The 17,343-nt window shown below is 36.7% G+C and overlaps 1 protein-coding gene across 3 annotated transcripts in view; it reads left to right on the forward strand.

The window, feature by feature from the left end:
• The window catches only part of CPSF6 (cleavage and polyadenylation specific factor 6), a 32,658-nt gene extending 15,651 nt beyond the window's left edge, over positions 1-17,007 (forward strand). The window contains exons 5-11 of one of the 3 annotated variants that reach the window (XM_049782752.1): positions 669-842; positions 971-1,081; positions 1,506-2,010; positions 5,390-5,505; positions 7,202-7,355; positions 9,410-9,599; positions 16,387-17,007. In XM_049782752.1, the coding sequence (XP_049638709.1) occupies positions 669-842; positions 971-1,081; positions 1,506-2,010; positions 5,390-5,505; positions 7,202-7,355; positions 9,410-9,596 (1,247 nt within the window). In that variant the 3' untranslated portion in view covers positions 9,597-9,599; positions 16,387-17,007. Of the gene's footprint in view, positions 1-668; positions 843-970; positions 1,082-1,505; positions 2,011-5,389; positions 5,506-7,201; positions 7,356-9,406; positions 9,600-16,386 lie in introns of all 3 variants that reach the window. The other 2 variants (XM_049782749.1, XM_049782750.1) reach the window with 2 other exon arrangements.
• Positions 17,008-17,343: the final 336 nt, after the last annotated feature.

A 17,343-nucleotide genomic window follows, 5' to 3' on the forward strand; every position in this document is an offset into this window, starting at 1 on the left:
TATTGGAATCCTATTACTAGGTTTTTCTAATTTTCTTAGACCCAATAATTTATAGTAATATGTGAGTTCTCTAGTTTTTCCTTTTTCTGTCATTCCCATCCTAGGAAAGGAAGAAACAAATTCTAATCGTTAGATTGAAAGTTTTGTGGCTGTGTTATTTAGTGAAGGAGAAACCAGTGGTAACCAGAAAATAATAATTGACTTTCTGCTTGGCACCAAGACTTTTTACAACTTGGTAAAGTAAATATAGAAGACTTGCCATTGCAGACTTAAGAATATTGTTGGTCTGAAAAAATGGTGATAGTGTGATAGAAATTCAAGTGGTTTATCTTTTACTGTTATATAATCTTAAGATTGTTAATATTTCAGTGATTGTGCATCCCAAAAAGCAGATGTATATTGAAGAAATTTGATCTTGGCTGCTACAGAGTGTTTACATTTTAGAAAGAGCTTATATTCACTCATTTGAAACAGGTTTAACAGTGAATATTTTAAGATCTCAATAGATGTGTATTTCCTACTCAATACTTGTATATAGTATGGACACTTAAAACAAGTTAATATAAAGTATGAATGAACTCTGAAATAGAGTTGTTGCTATTAACAGGGGTTACGTTTCAGAGAACTATTTTAATAAATGCTATTTATGAGTATTTGGATATTTGCAGCTACACAATCAGGACAAATGTCTGGGGAAGGTAAAGCTGGTCCTCCAGGAGGCAGTTCACGTGCAGCATTTCCACAAGGTGGTAGAGGACGGGGCCGTTTTCCAGGGGCTGTTCCCGGTGGGGACAGATTTCCTGGGCCAGCAGGACCAGGAGGGCCACCCCCACCTTTTCCAGGTAAAATTTTCCTTAAATTATCATGTGTAAAATGTGCCTATCTAATACCTCTTTTCCTTTTCTCTCTTTTCAAGTAATGCATTATTAATGTGACTTATTCTCCTTGTTATGCTATTTTTGGAATCCAGGAAATTTGATCAAGCATCTTGTTAAAGGAACTCGGCCTTTGTTCCTGGAAACTAGGATTCCATGGCATATGGGGCACAGCATAGAGGAAATACCCATTTTTGGCCTAAAAGGTCTTTATTTTACTCCAAACTTGCTTGACTTATATATAGAATATTTACATCCGTCTTATTTTCTTACCTCTTAAAAATCCTTTCAAGACCATTTTTCCTTGTTTCACTTTCTAGCGTGGCATCAGAGTAGAATATAAGGTGGGTGATTTCACTGTAAGAAGTGTTGTATACGCTGAAAGATGGAAATGATCTCTTAAGTGTTGTAATCTTTAAAGTTTTGTTTAAGTAGTTTTTCTTAAGCGTGAGCGGAACTAGTTAAATTCTTAAGGATGTACTTTGACCTTTGCAGTTGTCAGTGTAGCATTATGTGGGTCTCATTTAAAGAAAGACTCTTTGACGGAGTTATGCCTTGAAAGTATAGTCTTGGTATGGAGGTTAAGCTGTTTTGTTGAAATCTTCTTTTCCTCTCTTGTTCATTCCGTAGCCGGACAGACCCCACCACGTCCACCGTTGGGTCCTCCAGGCCCCCCAGGTCCACCTGGCCCTCCGCCTCCTGGCCAGGTTCTGCCGCCTCCATTAGCTGGGCCTCCTAATCGAGGAGATCGCCCTCCACCACCAGTTCTTTTTCCGGGACAACCTTTTGGGCAGCCACCATTGGGTCCGCTTCCTCCTGGTCCTCCACCTCCAGTTCCGGGCTACGGACCCCCTCCTGGTCCACCGCCTCCACAACAGGGACCACCTCCACCGCCAGGCCCCTTTCCACCTCGCCCACCTGGGCCTCTTGGGCCCCCCCTTACACTTGCTCCTCCTCCGCATCTTCCTGGACCACCTCCAGGTGCTCCACCACCAGCTCCACATGTGAACCCGGCTTTCTTTCCTCCACCAACTAACAGCGGCATGCCTACATCAGATAGCCGGGGACCACCACCTACTGATCCGTATGGTCGGCCTCCACCATATGATAGGGGTGACTACGGGCCTCCTGGAAGGTAAGTTAATATTTATCTGTGGAAATAGATGTGGTGTCTTTGATAAATAGTACTTTAAGCACCATCACTGAGTTTTTCTTTTTTTCTTCATTTTTTTTTCTTTTACTGAGTTTTTTCCATTTTTCTTAATTGTATTTCCCCCTTGATTTTGAATTCATTGTATTCTATTAGAAGAGAGTAGGCTGTTGTATAGTTAAGAATAAATTCAGTATTGCAATTTACATAATATATTTGGATGGAACAAATTAAATTACTAAATACTAAGGAGTCTTCATTTTTTTTTTTTTTAAGTATTTTTGGGTCATACTTTTGGCTCTATATGAGGGCAGGCAATGTTTGGGTTAAGACAAGTCTTTAACTGCTATACTTAATGTCGCTCTGATCCCATATTTGTATTTTTCAAGGAAAGGATGATATAATTTAGGGGGGGAATTGACTTTTGTTTTTGTTGTTTTTTTGGGGGGGGGCCACACCTGGTGATGCTTAGGGGTTACTCCTGCTTGGGGGACTAGATGGGACGCCATGGGATCGAACTGTGGTCCATCCTAGGCTAGCGTGCGCAAGGCAGACAGACACCTTATTGCTTGCACCACTACTCTGACTCTGAAAAAAATTGACTTTCATGTTACATTTGAGCTGTTAAAAATCTGAGTCTCATATAAATTGATGTTCCACGAACAGGAGGAGTTCTTATATTATTTTAGGAATTAGGTCCCATTTTAGTACCTTGTTGATTAGGAATTACTATTAGCTTAAGGCTTACTGGAAAATAAAATAATTGATAGTAATAGTTGAAGAAAAAATGAAAACCATTGTTCGTCTCTAAGCCATTTCGTTTGTTTGTTTGTTTGTTTTTGCTTGTTTGTTTGGTTTTTGGGTCACACCCAGCATCGCTCAGGGGTTCCTGGCAGGGTCAGGATACTATATGGGATGCCGGGTTCGAACTACTGACCTTCTGCCTACAAGGCAAACGCTTTACCTCCATGCTATCTCTCTGGTTCCCTCTCTACGCCATTTCTAAAATCTATTTAAAACCACCTATATTCAAACCATAAATTAAGGAATTATACTTAGAATATTGAAGATGTAGTTAATGCTATCTTTGTTTCCTTTTCATTCATTTGATTTTGAATCTATTATCTCCATTGAGCTACTTAACATTTTATCTGATAATGCCTTGCAGGAATGAATTTGAGCATTTGCCTAATTTCAGTCCTAAGGTCCACAGCAGTAAATTTGATATGAACAGTTTATTGACCTTTGTCTAAAGTGGCATTTTTATCATGACCAAAATATTTCCTTATGGAAAGATCATAACTAACTGCTAAAGTGGTGTAGTATTTGTTTCACTGGCACAACTACACATCAGCTGTTAATTCTTAGAGTAAAACAGTGAGTTAGATGAGTAGGTCTGGCAGTTTAAAAATTGCTGCCGTACATCTCACATCATGACAGATTGTTTTTGCTTTTTGGACCACACCTAGTGATGTTCAGAGATTTCTCCTGGCTCTGCACTCAGGAATTACTCCTGGCAATCCTTAGGGGACCATATGGGTTGCCATGGAAGGAAGGTGCCCTGCCCACTGTCTACTGTCATTTTGGCCTGTAATGTGACAGAATTTTTTTTTAATGTGACCAAATTTCTAATATTTCTGCTTTTTTTTAATTTGGCCACACCTCGGGGTCTATTTCCAGTTCTATTTCAGGGGTTGCTCCTGGTGAGTGCTCAGAGTAGTACACAGTTCAGGAAATCAAACTTAGGCCTCCTGTTTGGGCATGCACTCCTTTTTTTTGTTTGTTTTTTTGTTTTTGTTTTTTTATTTTTTTGGCCACACCCGTTTGATGCTCAGGGCTAAGCGCTCAGAAATTGCCCCTGGCTTGGGGGGACCATATGGGATGCCAGGGGATCGAACTGCTTCTTTCCTTGGCTAGCGCTTGCAAGGCAGACACCTTACCTCTAGCGCCACCTCGCCGGCCCCTCACTCCTATTTTTTGAGCTCTCTTTCTCTAGGATTTCTACTTTATTATTATTGGTTTTGGGGCCATACCATGACGCTCAGGGGTTATTCCTGGCTATGTGCTCAGAAATCGCTCCTGACTTGGGTGACCATATGGGACGCTGGCGATCGAACACAGCTCCGTCCTGGGTCAGCCATGTGCAAGGCAAATGATCTAACGATATGCTATTGCTTCGCCCTCCCCCCCCCCTTTTTTTTTTTTTTTTTGAGTTTTTGGACCATACTCAATAGGGTTCAGGGTCTACCACTTGTGTTATCTCTAGCCCAGAACATTTAATTAAAAGCATGTCTATTTTAAGCAATTTGGAATTCAGTCAGGATAGATTTGGGAATATTGTATAAGTACAAAGTGTTATAAATCTAAGTTTAAGTGTTGTCAAATGTCTGCCCTTGATTTTACTAGCTTCTTTATTTGTTTTAGTTTTGGGCCACACCCTGTGGTGCTCAGGAGTTCCTTCTGGCTCTGCTCAGAAATCACTCCTGGCAGGCTTATGGGTCCATATGGGAGGCCGGAATTGAATCTGGGTCTATCCCGGGTTGGCCATGTGCAAGTCAAATGCCCTTTCACTGTGCTATCACTCCAGCCCCAGCTGTGTTTATTTTGTGTGTGTGAGAGAAGGGGGGTGGAATTCATCAATATTTATGTTTTCTGTGGCTGAAAAATGAAATACTGTAGATAAGCAAATTTGTATCTGGCAGCCAGAAAGATGGAGTAGTTTGTTTTAGTTTGCTACTTTCAACTCATAGAGATGGCCATATAAGAAAATCTGATTTGTATTTGTTTTCTACGTTTATTTTTTCATTTTATTTATTTATTTATTTATTTATTTTTGGTTTTTGGGCCACACCCGGCGGTGCTCAGGGGTTACTCCTGGCTGTCTGCTCAGAAATAGCTCCTGGCAGGCACAGGGGACCATATGGGACACCGGGATTCGAACCAACCACCTTTGGTCCTGGATTGCCTGCTTGCAAGGCAAACGCCTCTGTGCTATCTCTCCGGGCCCTATTTTTTTTTTTATTTTTATTTATTTATTTATTAATTTATTTTGACTTATGGGTTACACCAGGCAGTGCTCAGGGGTTACTCCTGGCTGTACACTCAGACATCGCTCTTGGCAGGCTCGGGGGACCATATGGGATGCTGGGATTTGAACCATGTCCTTCTGCACGCAAGGCAAAATGCCTTACCTCCATGCTATCTCTCTGTTTCTATGTTTAAATAAGAACACTGTAAATTGGCATGATAGTTACTAGCTTTTAAAGCATTTGTAAAATCACCTTCAATGTGAATTACCTTACACTGCTCTGAATAACTTCAGAAATACTGTTGTATGAACTAATGCTTTAAATTATGTTTTAAGGGAAATGGATACTGCAAGAACGCCACTGAGTGAAGCTGAGTTTGAAGAAATCATGAATCGAAATAGAGCAATCTCAAGCAGTGCTATTTCAAGAGCCGTGTCGGATGCTAGTGCTGGTTTGTGTATTTCTTTCTGTATTGGTATCTTATTTTTATTAGTTATTTACACGTTGCAATCAAGGAAACTGAATAGCATAGTATAATAGTAGGAAGAAGCCCAATTTGAAAGTTTTACACCTTTTTTTGTTTGTTTTGGGCCACACCCGGTGATGCTCAGTGGTTACTCCTGGCTATGCGCTCAAATCATTTCTGGCTTGGGGGACCATATCGGACGCCAGGGGGATTGAACTGTCGTCTGTCCTAGGCTAGCGCACACAAGGCAGATGCCTTACTACTTGCGCCACTGCTCTGGCTCCAGGTTTTACATTATTTTTTTTATCTTAGCCCTAACATCTAATGGCTATCCATCTCACATTTCCCTGTGTTTGGGAAAAGCATACCTGTTTGTGTGTGTGTGCTCCACATGTAATCTCAGCTTCTGTTGCCATCTGAGCAAAAACACCCAGGGCCAGAGGAAATGAGTGTGTTGAGTTGCCTTGTATGCAGCTAACCTGGGTTTGATCACTGGCATTCCACTTGGTTCATTCACCAAACCCAGCCAGGAGTGACCCCTGAGCCACAGCCAGGTGTGACCCAAAAAATGAAAGGGGGAAAAAAGATGAACTTTGCTTATAGCAGTGGGGCCAGGCAATAATCATACTATCACGCTATAAGCTATAGGAGGTGTTTTAGATTGGGAGGCTATGAGCTCCCCAGAAGAATCCCAGGGAGTGAGAGGTTTTTGTCTTCTGTTCTCCCTACCTGGGACAAAATTTAGTCTGTGTTCTGAACTAGCACTCTACATGGCTCAGCAGACACTAGGGAGTAATATTACTGTCTCGTTCCAGGTAGGTGGTGGGAGGGTGGAGGGTATGTGTGTTTCTTAGGCCGGCATCATGCCAGGAAGCAAACCAGATTCAGTTTCCTTACAGAGCTTCAAACAGAATAGAAGCTGGAGTGAGTAGAGCTAGTGCATTTGCAGGCCCTCCCTTTGCAGGAGAAGGGTCTTAAGTGAGTGCAGATCATTTGTTTTTATAGTGAGAAATGATATTTTACAGAGATAGACAACAAACAACTTGTTTGCCTTTTCCAAATGGTGGAACAAAAATTAAAATGTCTTCTGTCTTAGTTGTATGTGTTACTGTATTTTAAGTTGTAACAATAGTGCTAATGCTGCATGTAGTCATTTTAAAGTGCATTACCTTTGGGGCTAGAGTGATAGCACAGAGGGTGTTAGGACATTTACCTTGCATGGGGCTGACTCAAGTTTGATTCCCAGTATCCCATTTGGCCCCAAAGCCTGCCAATAGTAGTTTCTGAGTGTAGAGCCATGAGTAACCCCCTGAGTAATACTGCTGGGTGTGGCCCCCAAATAAAACAAACAAACAAACAAAAAACCAAAGTGCATTACTTTTTGGTTTTTTTTTTTTTTTTTTTTTGGTTTTTGGGCCACACCTGGTGACACTCAGGGGTTACTCCTGGCTATGCACTCAGAAGTCGCTCCTGGCTTGGGGGACCATATGGGACGCCGGGGGATCGAACCGCGGTCCGTCCTAGGCTAGCGCAGGCAAGGCAAGCACCTTACTTCTAGTGCCACCGCCCGGCCCTAAAGTGCATTACTTTTGTAAAGTACTTACAATAACTCGATTCTAAGTAAGTGTTTTTGTTATAATTTGAAAATAAAATTTATTTTACTTCAATTTTTCCCCCACAGGTGATTATGGGAGTGCTATTGAGACATTGGTAACTGCAATTTCTTTAATTAAACAATCCAAAGTATCTGCTGATGACCGTTGCAAAGTTCTTATTAGCTCTTTGCAAGATTGCCTTCATGGAATTGAATCCAAATCATATGGTTCTGGATCAAGGTAAAACTTTCCAGTTTTCATGTTTCCTTAAAAGAGTTAACTTACAAACAAGAAATAGATTGTGCCTTAATACTTGAAAATTGTATGTGACATTTCTTTTTACTCAGTAGCTATAATGAATCATTTTTTAAACTTTAAAATTTAAATCAATGCTTAAAAAGACTTCTAATTATTCTCAGAATTTATTAACATGGTGTATAGTTCCTCTTTCAGCCCCAAGTACCGCTTTTCTTCAAGCCCTTGCTCTTTGTCAAACTCATTGGTCTCCCGCCTTTTTTTTTTTTTTTTTTTTTTTTTTTTTTGGATACACGGACTATTAACTATTTCACTGCTTTTGTACTTGATAATTCCTCCTTCAGGGAACCTTTTCCTGACAATGTCACATAAACTATTTGTTGCAGAAGGATGCTCATTCACTATTTTGAATAAGAAAGTTAATACTATATTTCTCAGAGAGGGATAGGAATTGTAAATTTTTATTCTGGTGGTACTAGGGATTGAACCCAGGGTCCCACACATGAAAGGTAGTATTCCTGAGCTATAATCCTAGCTACTTTCTCAATTTTTTTTTTTGTTTGTTTGATTTTGGGTCACACCCAACAGCGCTCAGGGGTTACTCCTGGCCCTGTGCTCAGAAATCGCTCCTGGCAGGCTCGGAGACCATATGGGATGCCGGGATTTGAACCACTGTCCTGCATGCAAGGCAAACACCTTACCTCCATGCTATCTCTCTGCCCCTCTTAAAAAATTTTTTTTTAGGAACTTCGGCTTCTTGCCTTTGGGTTTTTCTCCTGCAATACTTTTAGGTAGTCTTGAAGTTTTATAATTTTCCCAAAGATTTATCTGATCAAGGAGCTCTGTACTTAATATGCTTAAATCTTAACTGCCTGGTACATAAAAGTACAAACCTATTTTAAGCTGATATGAAATTATTTCTGTGCATTTCAGGAGTTATAAAGTGTTTTGGATTATACTTTGGTTATACCCACTTTAAAATTAGACAGTTCATAGGATATTTTTCTATTTACAGTGAAAATAGTAACCCAGTCTTTTCTTATTTTCATAATTACCAGGTTTTTACTTCGCTATCTATTGTCAGCTTCCACTAGAGTTTCTTAGTAGAGAATATTTTGTTATAAATGTAAAATTGACATGTCTTTAGTTCTAGGGACTCATTTTGGTCTCATCGTATATTGAGTAGTTTTGTGAATCTTAGCTATCAAATATATGTTCTTTGTAATTTCCTCTCCTTTAGGTTTCTAGTTTTCATTCAGTTAACTAACAATCTCTGCCTTAGGTTACATTGTCTTAATAGATAAGGTGTATCCTTTTTGTGTCTGGTTCACAATTGGAGGATAAATTTTTTTTTTTTTTTTTTTTTTGGAGGATAAATTTTTTAAGGGAATTTATAGTTCATTCTGAGTTACATTGGTATATCATGATCAATTCAGGTTAGAAAGCTTATTTACTTGGTTTTTGGACCACGCCCTGCACTCGGATTATTCCTGGCAGATTTGGGAGATGGGATGCCATCATATGGATGCCAGGGATCAAATCCAGGTTGACTGCGCACAAGGCAAAGCACTCTACCCACCGTGCTATCACTTTGGCTCTATAAAGTATTTTGTTTGGGGACCACATCGAGTGGTGCTCAGAACTTAGAGGAACTTATGGGGGATTGGGGATTAAACCTGGGCCAGCATGTACAAGGTAAGTGCCCTCCCTGATGTACTATTGCTCTGGGCTAAGGATAGAAAGTTTAAACTAGGTTTACAATCAGGTTTTTGCCTTCATAGATAACTTTTGGACTGCTTGCTTTCTTATTGTTGTTTTTGAGCCACACCAGGTGGCACTCGTTGGTTGCTCCCTGACTGAGTTCAGAGGACTCCTAGCAGGCTCAGGGGACCCTATGGGATGCCAGGGGATTGAACTTGGTTGGCCACACGCCTTCACAGACATTGATTTTTCTCCCCTCCCCAACCCTCACAGGTATTTTTAATCGCCAAATAATTTAATGTTTCCTTAAGCATTAATCCAGTAATTTCTTTTAGAAGACGTGAACGATCAAGAGAAAGGGACCATAGTAGATCACGAGAAAAGAGTCGGCGTCACAAATCCCGAAGTCGAGATCGTCATGATGACTATTATAGGGAGAGAAGCAGAGAACGTGAAAGACACCGTGATCGAGATAGGGACCGAGATCGAGAGCGTGACCGAGAGCGGGAGTATCGGCATCGTTAGAAGGTGGGTAGTCCCTTGTTCCTGTTGTATTAGTGCATTTACTATTAACAGTAATTACAATGGACACTATTGTTTATACAGTATATACATTTAAGTTGGACCATTTAATGTTCCAGAGAAAGGCAAATGACAGGTAAGTAATGGCAGGTAAAATTTTGACCTCCTACTGTTTTACATTCTACTTTTAGGTTTCAGATTGTTGTTAATGGTTGGTTTTAAGAAAGCAAGAAAATAAATCAAGAGGACTCATGGTCTACTTCTAAAATTTAAAAATTGGAATCTTTTAATTACAAACATTTGCAGGAAGCTTCAACTGTTTAAAGCAGGGCATTCACATGTATAATGTCTTTGAACTTAAAATACATTCTAAGATTTTCTTGAACTGATGATTTCATTTATTTGCCAAAACATTAAAGAACAATACACTAAGTTTACAATACAGGAGGATGGTTTCTCAACCATGAAAGGCGTCTTCTCCTTACATTTTTTTAAGGAACAATTTTGATCTTAAAAGAAAACATAACCTTTAATTTGCGAAGAAAATATGAAAAAGGTGCTTAGTAAACTGGGTCCAGGGTATTCCGTATCTAATTTAAAAATGTACCAAATCGTATATCTGAAGTTAAAAGTGATTTTCTTTGATGTTTCATTCATAAACCATAATCATTGTCTTTTTTTTCTGTATTTGAAAGCTATTTCTTGTGTGCATTCTCATAAAGCAGTGGGAGGGTTGTCTGTTTATACTTCATTTTCATGTGTAATTTTATTTTTATATTTGTAAACAGCATTTATTCATGTGAAAGGGGAGGTGGGCATTATAAGCCTTGTTCATGTTAACAAAGGTTATTCTGTATGCAAGTTTTTTCCTCATGTGTTGATGGAATATTCAGATTAAATTAGGCTAAAACAAATGACTTGTAGCCTATTCACACAAGGATTTTCCCTCATGTTGGAAATTGTTAGTACTTACATTGTTGTTTACAAAATTATCAGATATATGTGATTCTGCATAGGATAGCAATTTATATAGGTATTTTAACAAATATGGTTGTTGTAATAATAGTATTAGAGAATACACACAAGTATTATTATGGTACATACACAAATACACTAAGTGTTTTTTGAAGTGAAAGGTCAGTTTTAATATTTTCTTGAAATTTTAAATATGCACCTTGAATATTTGTCAAAACAAATGTTTTCCATGTACTATAGAACCTAATATTATTAATCTCATAATAGTTCCTTAATCTGAGCAAAACATCTTTCACTTTTAAAACTAAGCTTATTTTATGTTGGTCCTAGTTTTGAATGTGAATAAGAAAAGAAAGCTTTATATTATAAATCTAAACCCTAAAATTTTAAGTTGCAACTCTTTCCTCCAAATGGTCAGGGAAATTCTGATTCATCAGTTGCTTACTGTGAATTGTGACCAGCTTTCTACTTGAAACGTTTAACTACAGCAGCCACTTTATAAGGTGCAGCTCCTTTAAGTTGTTTTTATTTATGCTTTGTCAGTTATCAACAAATTTATAGTCATCAAAGAAAGCAGAGTAATAAAACTTGCATAGATTTTTTTTTATCATTTTCAGTATTAGAGTGCCTGTAAAGGGGACTTTTAACCAATTTTTATATGTTACTGATTTTCCTTAAACTAGCATAGACAATCAACTAGATTTCATAAAAATTACATTATATTCAACAGTGGGTAATGGGTATGCCCTACTATATAATGACGAGTTTTAATATTCAAACATTAATTATGAATTCCCAACTTGCAAACAATTGTTGACTTTTTTACTGAATCATTGATGTACCACTCCAAAATTTCCATGTTTTGTTTGTACATAAATCAGAATTGATTTGTAATACTGTATTATGCCTTCGCTGAAGCAAAATTTTACATAAGCATTTTCCAGAGGAAAAATTGTTATCCTGGAATGTTTTTTGCTAGACCAGTTAGATAGTATTGTGGAGATAGGCATGAATTACTGGATGGGGACTAGAATGAAATCATTTAAGTAAAAACTTCTTTCAGCAAGCAAAAAACAATCTGCATATTACCTTACCATTCTCAGGTCTGTTGACCATTGAGAAGTTTTAAAATATGAGTCCTTTTGAGCTTTCATGTATCATAAATGAATGAAATGGAATGAGTGTTTGAAAGCTAAAATGAATTTTAGCAATAAGTGTATACAAATAAGCCAGTAATGGGATAATTTTTATTATAAAATGATGAATTGCTAAAAGAGCACGTTCTTAATTTAACTGGAAAATTAATTATGTTGGCAAGCTGTTATTGTCTGTCCCATCTTAATTTTTTTGTGTTTGAACTGTTGGTGATGTTAATTGCATTCTTTCATTTTTAAAATGTATAAGTTTTTATAAAAGTATTCCATACCTAAGTTGAAATAGAGATTTAATGGGAATATTACTATTGTAAATTTCAGTATGTAAATACATTGTGCCTTCATATTCTGTAATTTCTACCTCTATTCTCAGACCACTGTGAGCAAAACATAGTTCAGTGTCCTAAGATTGTGTACACTATAAAAACTTTTGGTTTTATATTTATTTTTAGTGGTTTGAAACAGCCAGATTTAAATTTAAAAAGTACACATTTCTTCCTTTTTGTACTAAAGAAAAATGAAACCAAATTATTTTTAAGATACTCTTTTCGTGTTTTTTCTTTGATAGATCAGTCTGCATATTATCAGATTGTGATTAATTTTAAACATGAATGAATTTGGTTTAGCTATACCATATGATCACTTTTCTCCAAAAATTTGTGTCATAATAGACTTTGTTGGTTGTGCAAGATGTATTTGCTTTGCATTCTTAATAATTTTACAGCTTTACATTATTCTGGTAAAAATAGAAATACTATAATTGTTTTAATATAATTTTGTTTAGTTGGTGGCTTATGTGAAAATTAAATTTTCCCAGTAATTTGATAAATTATAATGGTGGTGTGTTTGCCCATGTATCCTAACTGTTCTTCACATGAATATGCTATTTCTTGCTGCTTTTCCTCTAAAATTACATTGGTTTTAGTACTGTTTGCACATTGCTACCCTAATTTAAGTAGCAAGGTAGTAAGAAATGATACCATGTGGGTATATGGTGTTTTTGCTCACTGTGGTTTAAGAATGGTTTTGTTTACAAATGATCAATGTTCCCTGTTGAAAACACTTCAGTGCAAATGGAATTTTTTTTGCTCTCACTCTCATCTTAGTGTGAAACTTACTACCATTGTTTTGGTTTGTAAATTAGATTTGTTTTGGACAATGTTTTGGGTGAATAGTGAGTATGATTGACAGTAGCCTGATTTTTAAAGGGTTTGGGGTAAAGGCACTATGTATGCTATCCATACTTACTGATAATCAGCCTTCTGTGATAGCATGGTTTGAATCTTAACTGTGACTCTTGAATTATACAATCAGCTTATTTTAAAATGTTCATTTTGTGAAATTTTGGGAATAAAGCTGAGTTTACTTTGTAGTGGTTAATTTTTGTGATTTGGTGAACTGCCTAGATTGTGTGTTTTTTATATAAAGGATAAATGCATTAGTTTAAATGAGGTAAGTACTGTCTTAATAGGTAAAAGAATGAAAATACAAAATGTTACAGTAGTAAGGGAATCTTATGTAAATATTAAAAATATTATGTAATACATTCTGGTAACACAAAAGAATTTTTTATTTTTAGAAGTTGTCTTGTATTTAGGGACTTCTATAAATTTTGCCTGCATCTCCAGTTCTCTTATTAAGGAAATATTTTCACGGGAGAAAGGCGAATTTTATTTCACTGAGCTAATAAAAACACATCTTTAAATTACATTAGAATCACTTAATTTCATATATGAATATGAAAGGTATCTTCAAAGCACCACATTGACAGATTCATCATGAGTATATTATAATTATCAAATTTGCTTAGCTAAGTTTTAATGGAAACACTCATAACTTAATGTAAAGTCCAAGTGCTTTGTATTGGAATTTTACTCAGTGCTCAGTTTTTAAATCTGTAGCTTGCACTTGTCTTTAACAGCTTTTTAAAATTTATTACTGATAGTTAAAGCAACTAATTGTGTGGCTTTGACCAAATGGTGTTTGGAAAATATTACCATTGAATGTATTTGTTACTTTAAAAATCTTTTTTGATATCTTTGTTTCTATAGATGTCTACTTAGAAATCTGAGATTATAGTATGGAATTGGATTATTGAAATGGGTTGTACTACCTTCAGATTTTCTTTTGAGATTGTAAAATTTGTATGTCCAAATGGATAAATGTAAAGCGTTTAGGGGTAGAAATACTGTCAGAATATCCAGTTTTATTTCTGTATGACAAAAATTAGATTTATTAGTATAGATATATCAAGTATAATCAAGAAATAGATGAGTACATTTTGTCCTGGATAAAGGTGTGTGTTGTAATTTTTATTAATAAAGTTTTGCTTATGGGCTACTCTTAGTGGGCTTAGAGAACCATATGAGGTGCCTTGGTTTGAGCCCAGGTTGGCTGCATGCAAGGAAGCACCCTACTGCTTGTACTATCTATCCTTCCAGCTCTTCAGCAACAAAATTTTATACTTTTAAAATCAGTGAAACTCCATTGAAGTGATAACTGAGAGTTGTAGTGTGTGCCTTATGTTGAAGTGTTGAACACTTCACTGTGACTTGTTTTTTTTCTTTTAAGGACTTAAATCATTACTTCTCCTTAACCAACACAGTTAGTCTTGGGACCAAAGCAAATAGCACAGCAGTAGGGCATTTGCCTTGCACGTGGCCAACCCAGGTTTGACCCCATATTGTCCTGTGGAGCCTGCCAGGAAGTAACCCTACCTCTGGGTAATGACCCAAAAGGAAAAAAACAATAAAGCCAAAAAAAAAAAAAAACATAGTCTTGAGCAATATAATTTGATTTTTTAATATATATTTTAAAACAAGGATGTATTCCTTATATCCCATTCTTTTAATACAACTTTTTAAAAATGCTTTACAGGCCTTTTATTAAAAAAAAAAAGAAATGTCCTTATAAGGATATTTTTGTGATCTAATTTTATCAAAAGATGCAATGAGGGGCCGGAGAGGTGGCGCTAGAGGGAAGGCGCCCGCCTTGCAAGCGTTAGCCTAGGATGGACCTTGGTTCTATCCCCTGGTGTCTCATATGGGTGCCCCAAGCCAGGACAATTTCTGAGTGCATAGCCAGGAGTAATCCCTGAGCATCAAATGAGTATGGCCCCAAAAAACAAACAAACAAAAAAAAACTGTAATGATTTAAGGTAAATAAGGTAAATAACTAATACTGGGGGCCAGAGTTATAGCACAGTGGTAGGGCCTTTGCCTTACACGTGGCTGACCCAGGATCGCTGTGGTTCGATTCCTGGTGTCCCATATGGTCCCCGAGCCAGGAGTGATTTCTGAGAGCATAGCCAGGAATAACCCAGAATGTCATCAGGTGTGGCCCCAAAATCAAAAACAAAAAAACCCTAATGCTGAAATTGACCTAAATATCTCTGGAAAACATGGGCTAATAGAAACAAATAAAAAAGGTACAAACTTAAATCATTTGATTTTATTTTTTCCTTTTACACTTACAAAATTTAGATATTACATATGTAATATGGTCACTCAATACAGACTTAGTTGTGTAGGGAAAATGATAAATTTTTCGTTGGACAGAATATTACTTTTAATTGTAAGGCAAAAGAATATTTTTAAATTACTTTTCTGGCAAAATATCACCAGTGCTGTGGCTTTTTGCGCTTTATATCATCTGACTGAAATTTCCTCTTGGAATTTTTTAAAATATATGGTCTCAGTGATCACGTACATCCAAATTTAATTGAATTAATGTCTTTGCAAATAATCTGAAGTTTGCATATTGTGTGTTCATGGATTTTACTTTAAATCTGGGCCAGAGAGATAGCACAGCGGTAGGGCGTTGGCCTTGCACACAGCCGATTAAGGAAAGATGAAGGTGGTTCAAATCCCAGCATCCCAGATAGTCCCCCATGCCTGCAGGGGCAATTTCTGAGTGCAGAGCCAGGAGTAACATGCTGCCAGGTGTGACCCAAAAACCAAAAAAAAATTTTTTTTTAAATCTGAAATTTGTAGTTTCACATTTAGCTATTTTTGGTTTTTATTGGTTTTATATTACATGAGATATTTCAATATAGGTGCGATAGGAATGTAAGTGACTTTTAATTTGTATTTCGTCTAATGATTTGTATGTGGATGTCATTTGAATGTGCATACTGAGCTATATCTTTATTTTATCTAAATTTTGTAACATGGAACATCATTTGATTTATAACATTTGCAGAAGTTCCTGTATGCTGTCAAATAAATGCAACTAATGTAAATTATACTGCATTTTCAGTTCACATTTGTAAATGAGTTATGTAGACTTGATGTGTGGGTGGATGAAAAATATTTAAATCATTTAAGCATTTTACCATTTGCTTTTGTAGTATGCATACTTTAGAAAAGATTTAAATGTTTCCATCATCATAGAAACAGTAGCTGCTCTATTTTTGTTTTTTCATCATCGAATTTGTTGGTGGTATCTTAAGAGTAATTCGTTGTCTCTTTAATTGTCACAAAAATTGGGAGCATTTCTCCACAAACGCAGCTACAGTTTCAGTTGATGTCTTATTTTGTGTTAGAACACGTACCAGTGAAGTAGATGCACGACATGTGTGTGGATAGTTAAGCCAGCGGTTTTTTTTTTTTCTGTGTATTCTGGGGAATAGCAAAATCTACATCACAAATTTTAACACATTACAGCTGAAGGAAGAGGAAGCACCTTCCAAGGCAAACGTCTTCATGGGGGAGAAATGACGCCTGTCCAGCAGTTTGCTTCTTGCGCTTGAACTGAACCTGAAAGGATCCACGGATAACATGAACAGGAATAGATCTGAATAAAGCAAATCTGCATATCTGGTAACCAGTAGCTCTACTTTTATTTTTTATGTTGCTTACCTATTTTATTTGAGGAAAACCTGTGTGATTTAAAAAGTTATAGCTTTTGCAACTTTATTACTGGTTCTATACCTTTGGCCATTCTAATGTGCAAGCAGTTGGAGAAAATGTCGAGTAATGCTTGTTTTTATAGTAGTTTGTTCTTGTTAAAAATGTTCCTATGATAATGTCTGTAAACAGCACCACTTTGATTACAATAGATGTAGTGTTGTAATAAACTGTTTAATGGGGCTGATGTGTAAAGCTGTTCAAGTTATTTGATGTTTACACCTCAGGGAAAGTCTTGTGTTCAGCAATATCTAAAGATAATGTTACCATGACATTTATACTGTCCTTTAAAGAAAGGCGTTGCAATGCTTTTTTTTTTTTTTGAATATGCATCAGTCTAATCTTGCGTTCAGTGAATTAAACATACTAATGAAGTGTCTCTTGCCCTTGATTTTGATAATAGAGTAGGTGATTACCTGGATATTAAATATTTCTATATTCTGCCTTTTTAGCTGTTTCTACCTAGTTAGCTTGTGACTGCTGAATGGTATGCAAATTTGTAAAAATGAAATTTCAGAGGCATAAAAATTCAGTCAGTGTGTTAGAAGTCAAACGTTTTCTGGTTTTTAACATTTTAGAAAAAATCCTGCATTTATTTACTAGTGTTGCGACTCAATTACTACATAGATGTACTCAGACACTCAGTTGTAAACTGCTAGCATTACTTTGGCGATTCTTATTTGATGGAGCAGTTATTTGCTGTTTTATATTCAT

Source organism: Suncus etruscus, chromosome 11 (genome assembly GCF_024139225.1).
Source record: "Suncus etruscus isolate mSunEtr1 chromosome 11, mSunEtr1.pri.cur, whole genome shotgun sequence".
Lineage (NCBI taxonomy): Eukaryota > Metazoa > Chordata > Mammalia > Eulipotyphla > Soricidae > Suncus > Suncus etruscus.